Below are 17173 nucleotides of genomic sequence, written 5' to 3' on the forward strand. Positions count from 1 at the left end.
TTTAAGACTAGTCTAAGCAGTTTATGCAACCGGATGTGAGACTCATAGACGTCATATAAATAGAAAATGCTGTCATGAAACTCTAGATGGCGCAGGCTGATGGGTCTTTAACACAACCTGCTGACAGTTACACCGTTAAGTACATGGCACAAGCTGATTGGCTCCAACCAATGAGCTTGCTTCTCAACATTTAACTAGTTGGTCAGTGTTTGCTGTAGCAGTTTGCAGCGCTTTTTTAAAGTTCCTCCGAAACCCTCCACCTTCCCCAGCTCCACCTGTATAGATCTGCTACGGGTAATTTGTGCAGCAGTAGAATGCCTCACATGCTCACAGCAGCGTGGGTATGTATTGGCAGTAGCAAATCTCTGTACTCTGTATGTTGAAATATAATAGCATCAGTGTAGCAGATCTATTCTGTCAAGACCAAATACATTAGCATTGTCATATCCATTACCATGCTAAACTCTTCAGAGAGTTGTCGTGATAGAACTTGTGACGTTCAAGGAAATCCCTTACATGGACAAAGACATTAGCTATCGCTGTAACTGACTAAAATCAGGTGATCAGGATCAGGGTTTTTTTTTTTGTGATAACAACCAGTTGGATGTACATTATCCCACTTATTACACAGCTACTTCCCACATAAGTAAATAATTGGCCACAAAATATTCCTTTTTGTTGAAATATTTTATTAGCTCTCTAAACACAAAGCTTCCGCAAAGAAATATGTTTAGTTAGTTCAAACTAAACGAACATTTAAGGGATAAAGTACAGTCATACCACTTATTACACAGCTTTTCTCCACCAAAATAATTATGGGGACAAGAGATATTGATTTGAGATGAAACCGTTCTGAAATCATACCCGTTTATTACCTTATAATCCATTACAGTGTACAAAACAATCCTCCTGGCAAGAAGATGAACACAGCAAAAATATTGAAGTTTTATTACCGTATTGTTCCGAATACAAGACGACCCTGATTATAAGACATGATGATGATGATGATGATGATGATGACCTTTTCTGCGGTGTGATACGAGAGACATTAAAGATGTGCTGGCTTCAGATACCCGGATAGGTGGTATGTTATTCAGTGTTGCTATGGATGACGGTTGTTATCAGGGAATAGAGTGTGGGGAACAGTGCCCGCTCCCTTTTGCACATTTTCCCTATTCCAATCCAATAGGGATTTAATAAGCCAATCAGCTATGAGGTACAACACTACAAACTTTGATTTGAAGCAACAACAAAAACATTTTTTAAAATCGGACAAAAAGACAAAGGTACAAGACTATGTACTGAGAACTACAATCCCATGAAGTGTGAAATATAGCATAGTCAAATTAAAGGGTTAGTTCACCCAAAAATGAAAATAATGTCATTTATTACTCACCCTCATGCCGTTCCACACCCGTAAGACCTTCGTTCATCTTCGGAACACAAATTAACACATTTTTGTTGAAATCCGATGGCTCAGTGAGGCCTGCATAGCCAGCAATGACATTTCCTCTCTCAAGATCCATTAATGTACTAAAAACATATTTAAATCACTTCATGTGAGTACAGTGGTTCAATATTAATATTATAAAGCGACGAGAATATTTTTGGTGCGGCAAATAAACTAATTACGACTTATATAGTGATGGCCAATTTCAAAACACTGCTTCATGAAGCTTCGGAGCGTATCGAATCAGCGAGTCGAATCTTGATTCGGATTGCGTGTCAAACGCCAAACTGCTGAAATCACATGACTTTGGCACTCCGAACCACTGATTCGATACTCTTCTATCAAAGTGTCTTTGGTCATTTTTTGAATGAGATGCTAATGGACTGATCAGAATCAATGATGTATGCTAAGCTATGCTAAAAGTGCTACCGCCAGATACTAAGATCGGCTGAATGGATTCAAAAACGGTAAAACTCAACTATTTAACTCTAGGGGACTTGTAAAATGAGCCTATTTTCAAAAAGGTGGAGTGTTCTTTTAAAGGTCTATAATTTATCATTCAAAATCAATTTTCCTATGTAGAATTTTTTTTTTTTTACTTCTGTAGCCCGACTGTTTATACACACACCTTGGACTCTAAAACACACCTTGAAATGTCTCGACTGACCAATCAGAATCAAGTTTTCCAGAGAGCTGTATTATATATATATATATATATAATATGGTTATACGGTTTATCAATGTTCTTCAAGCCATCTCATGTATTTTCTGAAGAATAAGGTATATTTATAATGCAATACTAATCGACATTACAGTATAGAATAAAATAAAATGTTCTGCCTGGATCTATGATAAGAAGCAACATCAGGTCACAGAATTAAGTTATTTCAAACACTCGGCTGAAGTTACATAGTGAGTTTGGAGCAAAAACATGGTAGTAATCTCATAAATTGATGTTTTGATGCTATGTGTAGCCTATACACCTGTTGCCTGGAACAATTGTCTTATGACAATTCAAAAAATTATAATTAAATTCATGTACAATCTTTTGAATGTTTGTTTGTTTTTTTTAAAGGTAGGACAGGCGTAATTTGATACAAAGGCACAGAAGGTTAAGTGAGAAATTTGATGAAAAAAAACATCAGGGATTAATTAAAATGGTGTGAATAGAAAGGCATCAGTAAAGACAAAAGAATGATAGTTACAGCATATCCCAGCCGGAGAGGTGTGAATGTTTACAGGGGAGACAAAACATGAATGGGGCAGATTGCAGAACAAAACAATAGAGACAATATGGATACTTAAGGAGTGAATAAACATCAGTTAGCAGAGTTTTTTACAGATATTATCGGATTTGAAATGGTCATGGACTTATGACTCATGGCTGCATCTTGATTTTTTTTTTTAAACAACTTTTTCTGTCCATCCACCGCTTAAGAAGTCTGTTTTTCTGAATGTGTTTAGGGAATATATGAGTTTCATTTGGAGGAAAGGTTGTTCGGGTGCTTAATATATTAATCAGAAGATGTTTGTCCCTGAAAGTTGTCCTCTTGATCTCTCTGTTCAATCTAATATGTGTGTGAACACGTTTATACTGATACACATGGACCTGCTGTGAGCTGCGTATGTATGATATTGCATAATAATGCACTAGTTTGCGGCACACATGGCTTGGCATGCTCTTCACCTGATTCACATGCTGATGTCATCCATTGAAGGGTGCGTCTGGAGTGTGTGGATAAATGACAAAATAGTTAAATGAAATTAAGAAAAGGCTTAAGAATCCTCCAAGGTCTTTCTCTTTATTTTTCCTCTGCGCACATTCATCACGCCCGCTCGCTTTCCCAGAGGCGCGTATTACCAAATGCATTTCTTTTTATCTATTCATCCATCTCTCTCTGCCTGTATTACACGTGTTTGTCCATGCCGGTTTAGGGTCCTGAGTTACACGTGGCAGCACAGCCCCACTCCTGAGATTTGCCCTCCTTGGTGTGCATCCCTAATTGCCTGATTATTATTCGCCACTCACTTTTTCTTTCAGCCAATCCAAGGCCAGCTCTCTGTCCGCTGGTCCAGGCACAGACAGCAGCTCCCCATGTGCCTGAGTCAAACTCACTCAAACGGAGCATCTGCATGTGCACCACAGCGTGCTTGTGTCCGTGTGAAAGTGTGTCCAGGTGCCGTGTGTGTGTGGGTTCTGATTGATATGCTCCTGCTGTGCTTGTGTTCAGTCTTGACCCAGGCCACCAACTGAGCTCTGAATTACACAATACATACACACACACACTAGGGGATGTGCAAAATTGCATAATTTACTGCTATGACTTAGGGAAGCCCCATGTAATTACGATGATTAGTTTGTTTCATAATGTTTTTTGGGGATGTTCTAAAACAGATGGAAAGCGTTAGAATAGATCAGAACACAAGGTTTTATCTATTTGTGACTGCCATTTTAAAAACACAGCATTCACAGGTGAGATTCTGAACAAAAGCACTCTGAGACCAGGCAACAGCCCTAGACTTCCATCTGCACATGTAGATAGACCAATATTTAAAAAAAAATGACGGTCACTGACATATATTCAACAAATAAATAAGCTAAATACCAATTCAAATATGATTTTATTTTATTCACAGTGAGTATGTATAGTAACTAGGACATTGCTCCCAGTTTCCTGCTGGTCTGACAGTAATAGTCTTCAATTGTATTGTTGAAGGCAGTGAATTTGTTACAAAACCAGTGTTTTGATGGCTGTAGCTAGGGATGCACCGAAATGAAAATTCTTGGCCGAAGCCGAATAATAATAAAACACTTGGCCGAAGCCGAATACCGAACGCGGTTATTCTATTTATTTCCATTTATTTTGCCACATTTTTCCCCCATTGCATAAATTAGCTTTTTTACTATTATGTCTTGCTTTTAAAATATATTACAAAAAAAAAAGTGTACTTCAATTTAAAAATATTTATTTAACGCTGAACATTTTTAGCAATCCAGCAGACATTATACAAACAAAAAATAAAAATATTTATCTTATCTTTGGCCTATTATGTCTACGGTTATCATAATCAAATTGTGTTTGTTTGTTCATGAGAGGTTTTGCAAGCCTGGATAACTCAGCACTGAATAAAAACTCCATTGGCCATTGCGTACAAGAGATCAACAACTATGTCACCGCTGCAGAAACACGTTGTAAATGGATACATTTGACGTTCTACAGACACAAATATGCCTTGGAGCATTTGCCAATATATTATTACAGTATCAACTGAGGGTGCTCTTGCTTACATTTGAGGGTGCTTAGACATTTCAGCAGAACAGTGTCTGCAAACGGCCATTTCTGCGTCTTTCTCGAACACTTTAAAGGGGTGGTTGCATGCGATTTCACTTTTTTAACTTTAGTTAGTGTGTAATGTTGCTGCTTGAGCATAAACAGTATCTGCAAAGTTACAGCGCTGAAAGTTCAATGCAAACGGAGATATTGTCTTTTAAAGTTATGGCAGTTTATTGCCTACAAAAACGGCCGGTTCGGACTACAACAAGCTTCTTCCCGGGTTGGTGACATCATAAACCCTTGCTATTAACATAAACACTGCCCCCGCGAACACGCAACAAAGTGGGCGAGGCCACTTCGCAGTCATTACGAAAGAGAGAGAGCTGTTGCAGAACTACAAACTACATTTGGCCATCTAACCAATCTAAGACCATTGCATTTTTTTTGGAGGGATGGGCTTCATAGAAGCAGGAAGCAAACGAGCCGTTCAAAGGACAGTGGAGACAGCGGTGTGGAATAAAGGTAAAATATAAGAAAAATATGGCATTTTTTAAAAAAAAAGAAGTATTTAGACATGTTATACTGCGCCCCATAAACACAACCAAGCCTAGAAAAAAACCACGGAACCACCCCTTTAAAAAGCCTTTTGTTGTTGATATTCGACCCGTCCGCACGAGCGCGAGGGTGTGCATGGCAAAAATGACGTCATCGCAGAGTGCTAAGCGGATGGGGCGCGTGCACAGTCAGCGCAGGCTCGCGCTGCGGAGCCAGACTTAAGTATAAATGAATGCTTCCACACTTCCGACATGTGCTGCATTGCTGCATTTAGAAGTGCGCGCCTCTCTCAGACGTGCTGGTTGCTCTATTTGGTCAAGTCATCTAAAACCTCATTGTTCGGTAAAATTTATTCGAACTTTTCACTTATTCGGCCGAAAGTGCAATTTTTTATGTTTTTGGCCGAATAGTTTTGGTTGCCGAACATTCGGTGCATCCCTAGCTGTAGCTGCAGTTGCTTTCATTGGGATGAATTCACAGAGGTTTTGCTCTGCTGAAGCACCACACATTGCCAGTTTGCTAAATTCATCTCCTTTAAAGCAGCACCACCAAAAATTTTAAAGGGGTCCTTGATTATGATTTTACTTTTTTAACTTTAGTTAGTGTGTAATGTTGCTGTTTGAGCATAAACAACATCTGCAAAGTTACGATGCTCAAAGTTCAAAGCAAAGGGAGATATTTTCTTTTAATTAATTTTTTTCAATGACTACAACAAACGGCTGGTAGGGACAACAACAAGCTTCTTCCCGGGTTAGTGACATCACAAACCCTAAAATGTACATAAACCCCACCCCGGGACACGCAACAAAGGGGGTGAGGCCATGTTGAGAAGAGGAAGAGTTGTTGTAGTAGAGCAGTGGTTCTCAAACTTTTTATACCAAGTTCCACCTCAGAAAATATCTGGCTCTCCAAGTACCAGGAGTAATGACCAACATTAAAATACAGTAGCGTAGTAGGCCTAACTAGTAGGCCTAACTTCAGCTACAGCTCTGCACAGTTCAAAAATGAGACCGTTTATTCCTAATAAGAACATTTTGTGTTATCAGCCACTTTAACATTGTGAATACACTGTGCTTACATACAGGTAAATAAAATAATAAAATAATGATTAAATTAAAAATGTGTTGTGAAGGTAAATTAAAACTGTACTGTACTTAAATGTAAAAAGAGTACCACTAGTGGTACTCGTACCCCACTTTGAGAACCACTGTAGTAGAGCACATTTAGGAGTCAAAAGCAAGATGACAACATATCTTACAACAGTTCCCACACAAGCGATTTATAGATTATACTGACAGAATATGCTAATCAATGACTTGAAGATATCAACTTCACATCAGCTTCATAAATTCATCAACTTAACCATTCAGAAACGTCCTGCTGCATTCTACATGTTGTCACTTGTTCGTGAGTCTCTCCATCATTGTCCAACTCCAGTTTGAACATAAAAGGCTGAACAGTTTCTGACATTTTTAGTGTGTATCAGTGTGAGGTAATCGGAGCTGCTGACATATGCTCTTGAAGCTCCGCCCTCTTCTAGAGGGGGGAAGGGAGCAGCAGCTCATTTGCATTTAAAGGGACACAAAAACTTCACATACACACTCTAGTCACATACAGACTTATTTTACATATTATAAAAGGGAGCATAATATGACCCCTTCTCATACAAGGAAATGATACATTTGGGGGGGGGGGGGAAAGGAATAGATTAAGTAGTCGAACTGGAGCAGGAGGTATTGATCATGGAGCTATTGTGCTCAAAAGCCAATACATAAAACAGTACAATTGAATTAGGTGATTCGTTGAATGCAAATCAATATCCTGAATGGCAAAGATCTTTAACTTCTTTATGCTTCACATTTAAAGCTTGACCCAAAGCCTTTAAGACCCTTGGTCTGAAATCTTTTAAGCAGTCAGTGTTTGTATTACTTCAATTTACCAATCAGCTTAGTTAAAACTGCAGCCAAAAACAAAAAAAGCAAAGTGAAACTATTGTTTAGTTCCTGCTTATGTTCTCTGTTTATTTCCTTTTGATGGAATGATTCTCTTTCCCTGCAGGTCAACCGACCCCACCCAAGTGATCATCCTCTCTTGTTTCTCTTCCTGGTGGGCGGGGTCACGCCATCGGAGCTCCGCCTCATTCATGAAGTTGTCTCTAGCCATAAGTCAGGCACTCAGGTGGGAAGTCACACCCTTTTTTAATTATTCTTTACATATTACACTACCGTTCAAAACTTTGGGGTCAGTAAGGTTTTGTTTGTAAGAAAATAGTACTTTTATTTAGTCATTCATTTCCTACTTTTCTGAATTCAGGCAGCCTTAAAGGTGGGGTAACACACAGTTTCAGCCAATCTCATGTTAATCTTGAGTACCTATAGAGTAGTGTTGCATCATTCATATCTCAGAAGAGTTTTATCAGATTTATAAAAGACAGATACACTGTACCGACTCTTTCTGAAAACAGCCAAACTCGTGGAGGAGTGCAGTGGGCGGAGCTAAAGAGAGTGCGCAAACACACATCCACAATACATTGCTTTGGCATGACATTATCCCTCCCTGGATAACTTTTGATTCACTATGTGTTCGTGTTGTTCACATTATATGCACTTAGGCACCGATTGGCAACAAAACACAGACATTTGATGCAGTTTCACTCACCGCCTGCGGTTTCCACTCATGACCGGGAACAAACAAACACACTTGCAGAACTCCGTTGCTGCTCCAGAAAAACAAACTGCATCCACTGTTTCCTTAACACTGGGTTATTCGGGAAGCTGGGCAAGGTTATCTTTCCCTCACAACCAGAAACACACTTCTTTAGTGACGTTGTTGATTTTGTGGTCTAAAAACGAAATGCCGGCGCTGTCGACGGCTTCCGTAACCCGAACGAAGCTCGTTGATGGGCGCGCTCTTGCTCTCGCTCTGGTTGTTGTGCGCGCTCCGCATGCGCTCATCCGGGAGAAGTGCCCATACAAGCAATTCCGCATATTATGACCTCACACAGGCCCATACTTCTCGACTTCTTTCAAAAACATAAAAAAAATCTTTCAGACCCCAAATGTTTTAACAGTATTTTAAATGAAATATGAACTTCTCTTACCTGGTTAATGTGTCTTCCATTTTATTCTGTTGTTGACATAATACCTATGAATCAAAAATGGACCATATGAAATGAAAAAAGCACTAATCATGAGCTATACCGCTGTGTTTGTGTTGTTAATGTATTTTTTCCTCATTCCTCATCTCTCTTGTATTCATTGGGCACATTTAAAGAACCCCTCATTCCTCTTTCTCATCCTGTTTTCTCATCCTGCCTCTCTTTGTCTGTATCATTTACTCAGATTTGATTGGAGTGTGTGTCTGCACTCGTGAATGAATAGAGATGAAAACTGGGTCGAGTCGGTATGAAAGGAGTTTTGTTGATCAAAGTTGTCATGAATAAATCAAACATAATGAAAGCATAGAGTGGACTTTTATAGAACAGAAAGCCCACACATAGCCTGATCCAGGCCCACATCTGCGCTAATGTGTGACTGAGACACACAGATGGGAATTTAGGGTGTCATGTACTAAATAAAGGTGCTCATATTTACAAAGCATGCCAATATTAGTGGAGGGTACAGTAAGATGTCCAGGGGAGCAAGGGCCGAGCGTTCTGTAAAGCCCTTTTGAAGTGATTTTCTAAATGAAGGTCTCAGATGAGCCAAATCATCTTCATCTTTCACCATAGAATACAAAGCATGTCCTTACCTGAGCACATGCGTCATGCTCTATTCATCTTCAAGACCTGGTTAATAACACGCAAGCTAATAATCTTGCAGAGCCAGACTTTTGACTGTTGCCTCTACTAGTCTGGTCCACTTTGCAGATTATTGTGGTCAAAACATGCATACATAGACAGGAAGAGACCAGACAGATGTGTAAAACAACCAACAACGATTTGCTCTTTAGCCTTTATACCAATTACCCCCATACAAGTTTTGGTATGAACTATAGCAGTTTTTTTATGTTTGAGAAATGTATTTATATAGCACTTTCATATACAGTGAGGTCCGTACGTTTTTTTTGTAAAGAAATTAATACTTTTATTAAAGTTTTAGGGACAATAAAGACATTTATAATGTTACAAAATCTTTCTATTTCAAATAAATGCTGTTCTTTTGAACTTTAGTCATCAAAGAATCCTGAAAAAACAAACCCCCAGTTTAGCTCCAGACTAAAATGCATGTTTGAGCTGTTTTAACTGAAAGCAACTTGCAGTAACATACAGTTGCAAGAAAAAGTATGTGAACCGCTTGCAGAATCTGTGAAAATGTGAATCATTTTAACAACATAAGAGATATCATACAAAATGCGTTATTTTTTCTTTAGTGCTGTCCTGAATAAGATATTTTACATAAAACATTTTTTACATATATAGTCCACAAGACAAAAAAAATAGCGGAATTTATTCAAATAACCCATTCAAAAGTTTATGAACCATTGATGCTCAATACTGTGTGTCGTTCCCTGGATGTTCCCCGGCTGTTTTTGTGTTTTGTGATGGTTGTTCTCGAGTCCCTTGTTTGTCCTGAGCAGTTAAACTGCCCAATGTTCTTCAGAAAAATCCTCCAGGTCCTGCACATTCTTCAGTTTTCCAGCATCTTTTGCATCTTTGAACCCTCTCCAGCAGTGACTGTATGATTCTGAGATCCATCTTTGCAACATGAGGACGATTGAGGAACTCAAACACAACTACTAAAAAAGGTTGAAACATTCACTGATGCTCCAACTGATGCAGATTTTGTTTATGATTCAAATTTGGTTGGGTGGTTAATAAAACATTTGTCTGTGGTGTGACAAACTCAGAACACATATTTAATTTTGACTTTAAAGGGTTAGTTCACCCAAATGAAATGAAAATTCTGTCATTTATTACTCATTTATTACTTAAATAACGACTTATATAGTGATGACCGATTTCAAAACACGGCATCATGAAGCTTCGGAGCGTTATGAATCAGTGAGTCGATTCAGCAGTTTGGATCACCAAATTCACGTGATTTCAGCAGTTTGGTGGTTTGACACGCGATCCGAATCATGATTCGACTCGCTAATTCATAACGCTCCGAAGCTTCATGATGCCGTGTTTTGAAATCGGTCATCACTATATAAGTCGTTATTTAGGGTTTTCTTTGCGCACAAAAAATATTCTCGCCGATTCATAAAGTTATTGTAGAACCACTGTAGTGAGATGGACTTTGTAACGACGTCTTTAGTACCTTTTATGGGTCTTGAGAGTGTAAAGTACATTGTGCCAATGGAGGCCTTTCAGAGCCATCAGATTTCAACAAAAATATCTCAATTTCATTTTTGGGTGAACTAACCCTTTAAGTACAATTTACTTGATCTTCAAATTCAATAAGTTTTCACCCCTTGGCTCTTAATGCATCATGTTTCCTTCTGGAGCATCAGTGAATGTTTCAACCTTTTTTAATAGCTGTGTTTGAGTCCCTCAGTGTGAAAAGATGGATCTCAGAATCATACAGTCACTGCTGGAGAGGGTTCAAATATGCAAAAGATGCTGGAAAACTGAAGAATGTGCAGGACCTGGAGGATTTTTCTGAAGAACATTGGGCATTTGAACTGCTCAAGACAAACAGTGGACTCAAGAACAACCATCACAAAACAAACAAAAAACAGCCGTGGATCATCCAGGGAACAACACACAGTATTGAGAATCAGTGGTTCATAAACTTTTGAACGGGGACATTTGAACAAATTCAGCTATTTTCTTGTGGACTATATGTAAACATTTTTTATGTAAAATATCAAATTCATGACAGTACTAAAGAAAAAATAACATGCATTTTGTATGATCCCTCTTATTTAGTTAAAATGATTCACTTTTTCACAGATTCTGCAATACTTTTTCTTGCAACTGTATCTATATATGTTAACATAAAACTATATCAGTGTCATTGTTTTGTCTCCAGATACACACCAGTAATGTTTTTTTCCCCCTAAGGTACATTTATAAAAGTGACTTAAATATCATAATTGATCTTAAGCCTAATCCTGGCTTAAGCCCTGTCTGTAAGACCAGGCCCAAATGTATTACGGTTTCCACAAAAATAATAAGCAGCACAACTGTTTTCAACACTGATGCTAATAAGATTTTTTTTCTTAAGCAGCAAAACTACATATTAGAATGATGTCTGATTAATTATGCAACAACGAAGACTGGAGTCATTTTAATAAATGTTGCTGTTCTGAAAGTTGAGAGCTAGAATGACTCAGGGTTTGAAAAAAAAAAAAAGTCCAGTTGAGTTATAAAAGAGCTGTTCAGTATAAAATAGCTGTTCTACCCACAGAAGTGAACCATCACACATAAATAACAGAGGGTGATCAATCTACAGATCATTTTAATACGAATCTTTAACTGAATGCACACTGACTCATGGGGATTCGTGTCACTGCAGGGAGCTAAATTGAGGAAGCTTATAAATCATACAGAATTAGTTTTTTTTTAAGTGTAAAAATGCAGAAAGTTTTGTGTGATGGGTGGGTTTAGGGGTAGGGTTAGTGTAAGGGGAGAGAATATACAGTTTGTACCGTACAAAAACAATTACGCCTATGGAGAGTCCACAAAGATGGTGAACCAGACGTTTGTGCGTTCGTGTGTGTGTGTGTGTCTGTCTGTCTGACTGTCTAATATATTTTTCTCTTTTCTCAGGTATTCGTGATGTCTACTAGGCTGCTGAGGCCTTCCGATGTCCCTCACTTACTCTTCAACACTGACAGGCTCAAACCTGACATTGGTGTGTGAAGGGACTGAACACACACACTTCTGGCTATTGAACAGATTCTAACCAACATAGTTCTATCCACAGATACATCAGATGTATCTGATCAAAACAAATTGTAATGAATATGCAGAACAGACTCCTGTTCCTTGTAATTTCAAAAACATCCCATTCCAATATTTTCACATTTTGTTGCATATGACCAATGACCCTGTCTTACCTTTGAGAGAAAAAATAATATCCCTTAAATAAAGTCTTAATGGTTGGCCTTATGTTCATGTGTGTTACAGTTTGTGTGTGCAAAAATGTGTTTGTTTTTTTCACAGCGTGTACATTTTTAGTCACATTTCACTCATGCTGTTGCCAACATTCTGCAGTTCGGTTCTTACAATCAGCCATGTGTTGATTCTCACAGGATCTTCCCTCATCCTTCACTCACTTCAGTGCTGTTGGAGAAGTGACAGATGGGGAGAGGGCACAGGTCAAAAAGGGCGGGACATCTATTAAAGCAGCTCTCTCTGTTCTTCCTTCACTTTCTCACACTTAACACTTGACTTGGTTATCTGAAAAGGGACATGCTATAGACATACTGTTTTTGTTTTTTGAAAAGCTTATAAATCATACAGAATGAGTTTTTTTGAGAATGTAAAAATGCTGAAAGTTTTGTGTGATGGGTGGGTTTAGGGGCAGGGTTAGTGTAAGGGGAGAGAATATACAGTTTGTACAGTATAAAAACCATTACGTCTATGGAGAGTCCCCACAAAGATAGCGAACTAGACATGTGTTTCTAAAGTTTAGCTAAGTAGACACACATGCCGTAGCCTCCATGTGTTTATCTCAGGTGATTTGAGTTTGTGTTTCGCATTTGCCAACAACTATTACCCCAGCAGGTGTCTATAAAGCCGGGTGCACACTGTGCGATTTAACCCTAACCCTAAGCGATTGTTCCTTGTCAGACTGTATGAACATGATCCCTACTGTAAGCCATGTCACACTGTAAGATCTAAATTGTCATTAATGTCTGACTGTACAATAGTCAAGGCATGCACATGCAAGAAAACTCGTCCGGAGTTTTATATCATCGTTCGGGGACTGAGAGCTGCATTACACGCAGGATTGAAAAAGTGGCACAGAAATCTCTAGCGCTCATTTTGGCGATAGTTTGTCTTGAAAAACCAAGATAATTTGACGGTCGTCGTAGGAGAAGTCAAACTGTAGGATTGTGTGCTAAATCTTCTGACACTGACAGAATTTCGTCTGAGGTAAAAAAATGTATTGCAGCGGTCGTTAATCGGCTGCCGGTGAACATGTCAAACTAATAATCAAAGACGTCAAATTTTAGCCTAGGATCAGGAATCTTTTAGGATTAGCAAAATTTGTCTCAGACGGCCAAATCGTGGCTAAAATCGCACAGTGTACATCCGGCTTAACAAAGACGCCAAAACACCTGAAATCAGTCATGTTCCTCCAAATTCTGTTTTTTACACCTTTATCTCATTACGGTCTCTCACACGCACATATAGCTTGATTTGTTAAATGTGTATTTAGGTTCTTGGTAGTTTGTGGAAAACTTCAGCATTAAAAATATGTAGTCTAAGCTAAGAGTTAGCGGTTTGGGGGTCGGTAAGATTAAAAAAAAAAAAAAAGCCCTTATATTTTATCAATATAAGCTCATTTTTTCAGGATTCTTTGATTAATAGAAAGTTCAATAGAACAGCTTTTATTTTTATTAGAAATCTTTTGTAAGATCGTAAATGTCTTTACGGTCACTTTTGATCAATGTTGTGTTCTTGCTGAATAAATTGATCAAAAACAGTAGTGTTTATATATAATATGAATGTAGCAGTTACATTTTTAAACTGTAAGATACTCACTGATAATAGACCTTGTAAACTGGTCATATCTCTTAAGGCTCCATTGAAGAAGAAAAAAAATTCAGCTAAAATTAATTTAGTATAGCAGGTCAGTTTAAACAGGATGAATGACATGTATGATTTGGTTGGGTTGGAAAGTGTGCATAAAAATTCAGAAACAAGTTATTTTATAAAAACTCCTTTATTTCCAATTACAATCAAATAACATAAATAAATAACTCTGAGCTTCAGCCCTTTGGCTTTTTTTTTTAAAGTGCATTCATACAGAAATAAATTCTACTCCACTATAAAAAAGTGGCACAAAGCACAGTTTTACACAAAACCAGGAGAAACATTCTGGCCTTGTACACAAGAGCAGGGCTGTAAGAGATACACACTCTCTCGCTCACTCTTTTATATGCTTAGCTGGAGTGCCTTGTCCTTTAACAATGCCTGCATTCAGCCCGTAAAAGCCTTGACCACAAGGAACAAAAAAAACAAAAACCTCTCCCATGCCTTTCACAAATGCAATTCTTAAAATAGTCTGTTTTGCGGCCTTCACCATCTCGGTTACCAAGAGAATTGTGTCTTAAAGGTTCACAGGTGAGAGTGTTAATAGTGTTTGTGTCTCCATCTGTTCCATTCAGTCTTTGCACCGTCCCTCTTTAAGGCGCTACGACCACGTCTCCCAGAATCCTGCGGTGTCCACATAAGTGACAGCAACACAAGTGTCCACCAGCACTGGGACGGTCAAGTGAAAATGTGAGAGTTCACCAGACTCTGTCGTCGCTTCTTCAGCAACCATCAGACCAATCAGAGGTCTCGGTTTGGAACTGTTCTGCTGATAATCAAGAACGTCCAAGGAGCGAGATCTATACATTCAGAGATCTCCTCTCCTTAGAGCCTTCTATCTCTATTAAGCGTGCACTTTTATCCTGCTAGTATTCGAACCCTCTTCACACTGAAGTGACGGTCCGCACCTTGGCCGACAGCACCTGTTTGAAGCGCCTCTTCAGGTCTTGCATGTTGGGGGATTTGGGCCTGGGAATGAGAGGAGATCTTTTCTTCTCGGTTCCGGATGAAGACGCATTGACGGGGGTCTGAGGCTGCTGCTTGGCCAGATCCACACACAGTCTGTGGAAGGCGCCGTGGACCTGGCTGTAGTCCTCGCTGGCAGACACCTCGTAGAAGGAGCAGCCCAGCGCTGAAGCCAGCAGAGGACCTTCTTGGGCATCCACACGCCTCACATGGAGAAGATCGGCTTTATTGGCCACTAGGATGATTGGCAAGGACCTGTCGGTATGGGTGCGGGTAACAAGCTGGTGGAGCTGGCCAATGAGATCAAAGCTTCGGCAGTCGGTTACAGAATACACCATAACTACGGCGTCCGCCCATTGAATGGAGCGAGACATCTGGTCAGCACAGCTCAGTCCATTAGAGTTCACCTGAAGAAAAAAAACACATTTGTCGGTTAGTTTACTCATTTTCTTCAGTAATTGAATATAAACTAATGAGGTGTGAGCGATAAGTATCATATTGGCTTAACACAACTGAGATTTAGCCGGTTAAACCGAGTCTTTCACCCTAGTCCAAAAAGAAAAAAAGGCATTTTGTGGTTTTTGGACGACTGCCTGGTTTAGGAAGAGAGCCTTGCATGCCAAACTTGGCACTAAAATCTCTGACTAAAGACATCAGCCCTGTAATTGAATTAAAATCCATTCTCTAATTTTGAAAGCAGAGGGATAATTTATATGGGCTGGTCTACTGTAACTGTTCTGAAGTGCTTATTCATATCCCTAAAAACCCGCTGAGCCCTGCTGAAGCAGCAAAACCTCCCAACCGCCGCTACAAATATCCCACAGCGCCGCCGCGAATCATTCTGTGGAGTCGGATCTTTTTAATGAACCGGCTCATAATATTAACGACTCGTTCAAAACTCTGGAAATTGGACGAGAATACTACAGCTTGAATTTATGACACGAAAACTGTTGGTTTAAATACATATGTTTTCAGCCATTGAATTTTAAAAAGGGAAAATTACGCAGGGATGCCACGCGAACCGTGAAATTATTTTAACCGGTTCTTTTGAACAAGACAAACGTTATTCGAACGAACCGATTCGTGTTCGATGAAATAAGTCTAACTGTCGTCAAGCTGCAGTACATGAACGCGCTGCCCCCATATATGAGTGCAACAGAAGGCATCCCGCTGGCCAATTAACCCCGAGTGTTAAACACAAACCCGGAAAAAAACACAAAGGAAGCGCTAAAAAGACAAAAGGCGAAGGTATGTGCTCATTCTACACTTCTCATCTGTGTAAAAGCCGCGTGGGAAAGATGCCCGGAGAGCACATAACGGTCAAAATCTGACATTCAAAAACAACTTACTTGAACACCAGGCGTGTCTTGAACTTGAATGGCCAGTTGTTCTCCGTCTATCTGCACTTCTCTGGAGTACAGGTTGCCTGTCATGCGGAAAAAAAATGCAGAATTAATACATTTGACAACATCACTAATGAGTTTAAACGGGGTTTTCGAAATCAGTTGACTTGGAAAGATGGGAAAACTTACCAACGTTTCTCTCGTAGTCACCAATAAACCGCTTCGTGAGGAAACGAACCACCAGCGCTGAAGGGAACAGGCAAGAAATTGACATGAATATTAAATCATACAAGACATGATTCTACAATAGATTAGTTTGAGAGATATTAGATTATTATGAGCTTTAAAATGGTTCCACAAACGTACCGGTTTTGCCGACCCCACTTCCGCCGATCACTGCGATCTTAATGACCCGGTTGGACGGGCACTCAGCGCTCGGGTACTCCGCAATGGTGGACATGTTCTGGATGAGACGCATTTTGGACACTATCCAAAGCCTACGATGGCAAACTACGACGAAAAATCCACAGACGCCGTAAAAGTAATGTCAGAATCGAAGTCAGCCGACGGCATGCACGCGAATGTTGTCTTTCAATGATCAATATTTCCAGACTCTTCCTAGCTGACCACACCAAGACCGTAACTTGGTTTTCTGAGGCTGAGACTGGAGCTTGGGTTTATTTATACAGCCACAGATGTGCTCGGCTCTGATTGGCTACTGCAGACAACGGTCACAATCCCTCGCCCCGCCCACTACTTCACGTGCATGCGCGAGCTGTTTATAACTATATAAAAAGAGAGGAAGACGTACTCGGGCTCAGTCGCTTCAGCGAAACAGACGCTGAGGAGGAACATGAGATGTAACTAGCCACCT

At 39.5% G+C, this 17173-nt stretch overlaps 2 protein-coding genes across 2 annotated transcripts in view; one reads left to right on the forward strand and one right to left on the reverse strand.

Moving 5' to 3' along the window:
- scfd2 (sec1 family domain containing 2) overlaps positions 1-13694 on the forward strand; it is a 221243-nt gene extending 207549 nt beyond the window's left edge. Inside the window, exons 8-9 of the mRNA XM_079831658.1 lie at positions 7339-7458; positions 11996-13694. Coding sequence (XP_079687784.1) covers positions 7339-7458; positions 11996-12088 — 213 coding nt within the window. The 3' untranslated portion in view covers positions 12089-13694. The remainder of the gene's footprint in view (positions 1-7338; positions 7459-11995) is intronic.
- Positions 13695-14107: 413 nt separating this feature from the next.
- On the reverse strand, positions 14108-16953 carry rasl11b (RAS-like, family 11, member B). Its single transcript, XM_079830302.1, has 4 exons — positions 16666-16953; positions 16489-16545; positions 16306-16382; positions 14108-15363 (listed from the first exon to the last, which is right to left on the reverse strand). The coding sequence occupies exons 1-4, from the start codon at positions 16775-16777 to the stop codon at positions 14875-14877; spliced, it is 735 nt and encodes a 244-aa protein (XP_079686428.1). The 5' UTR covers positions 16778-16953; the 3' UTR covers positions 14108-14874.
- Between the last annotated feature and the right edge of the window lie 220 nt (positions 16954-17173).

This window comes from Gobio gobio, assembly GCF_949357685.1.
Source record: "Gobio gobio genome assembly, chromosome: 12".
Lineage (NCBI taxonomy): Eukaryota > Metazoa > Chordata > Actinopteri > Cypriniformes > Gobionidae > Gobio > Gobio gobio.

Coding starts and splice junctions, on each gene's coding strand:
- rasl11b (XM_079830302.1), bottom strand. CDS start 16,777: ATGCGTCTCATCCAGAACATGTCCACCATTGCGGAGTACCCGAGCGCT. Junction 16,546..16,665: donor AAGTGGGGTCGGCAAAACCG/GTACGTTTGTGG, acceptor TGTTCCCTTCAG/CGCTGGTGGTTCGTTTCCTC. Junction 16,383..16,488: donor TGACTACGAGAGAAACGTTG/GTAAGTTTTCCC, acceptor TCCGCATGACAG/GCAACCTGTACTCCAGAGAA.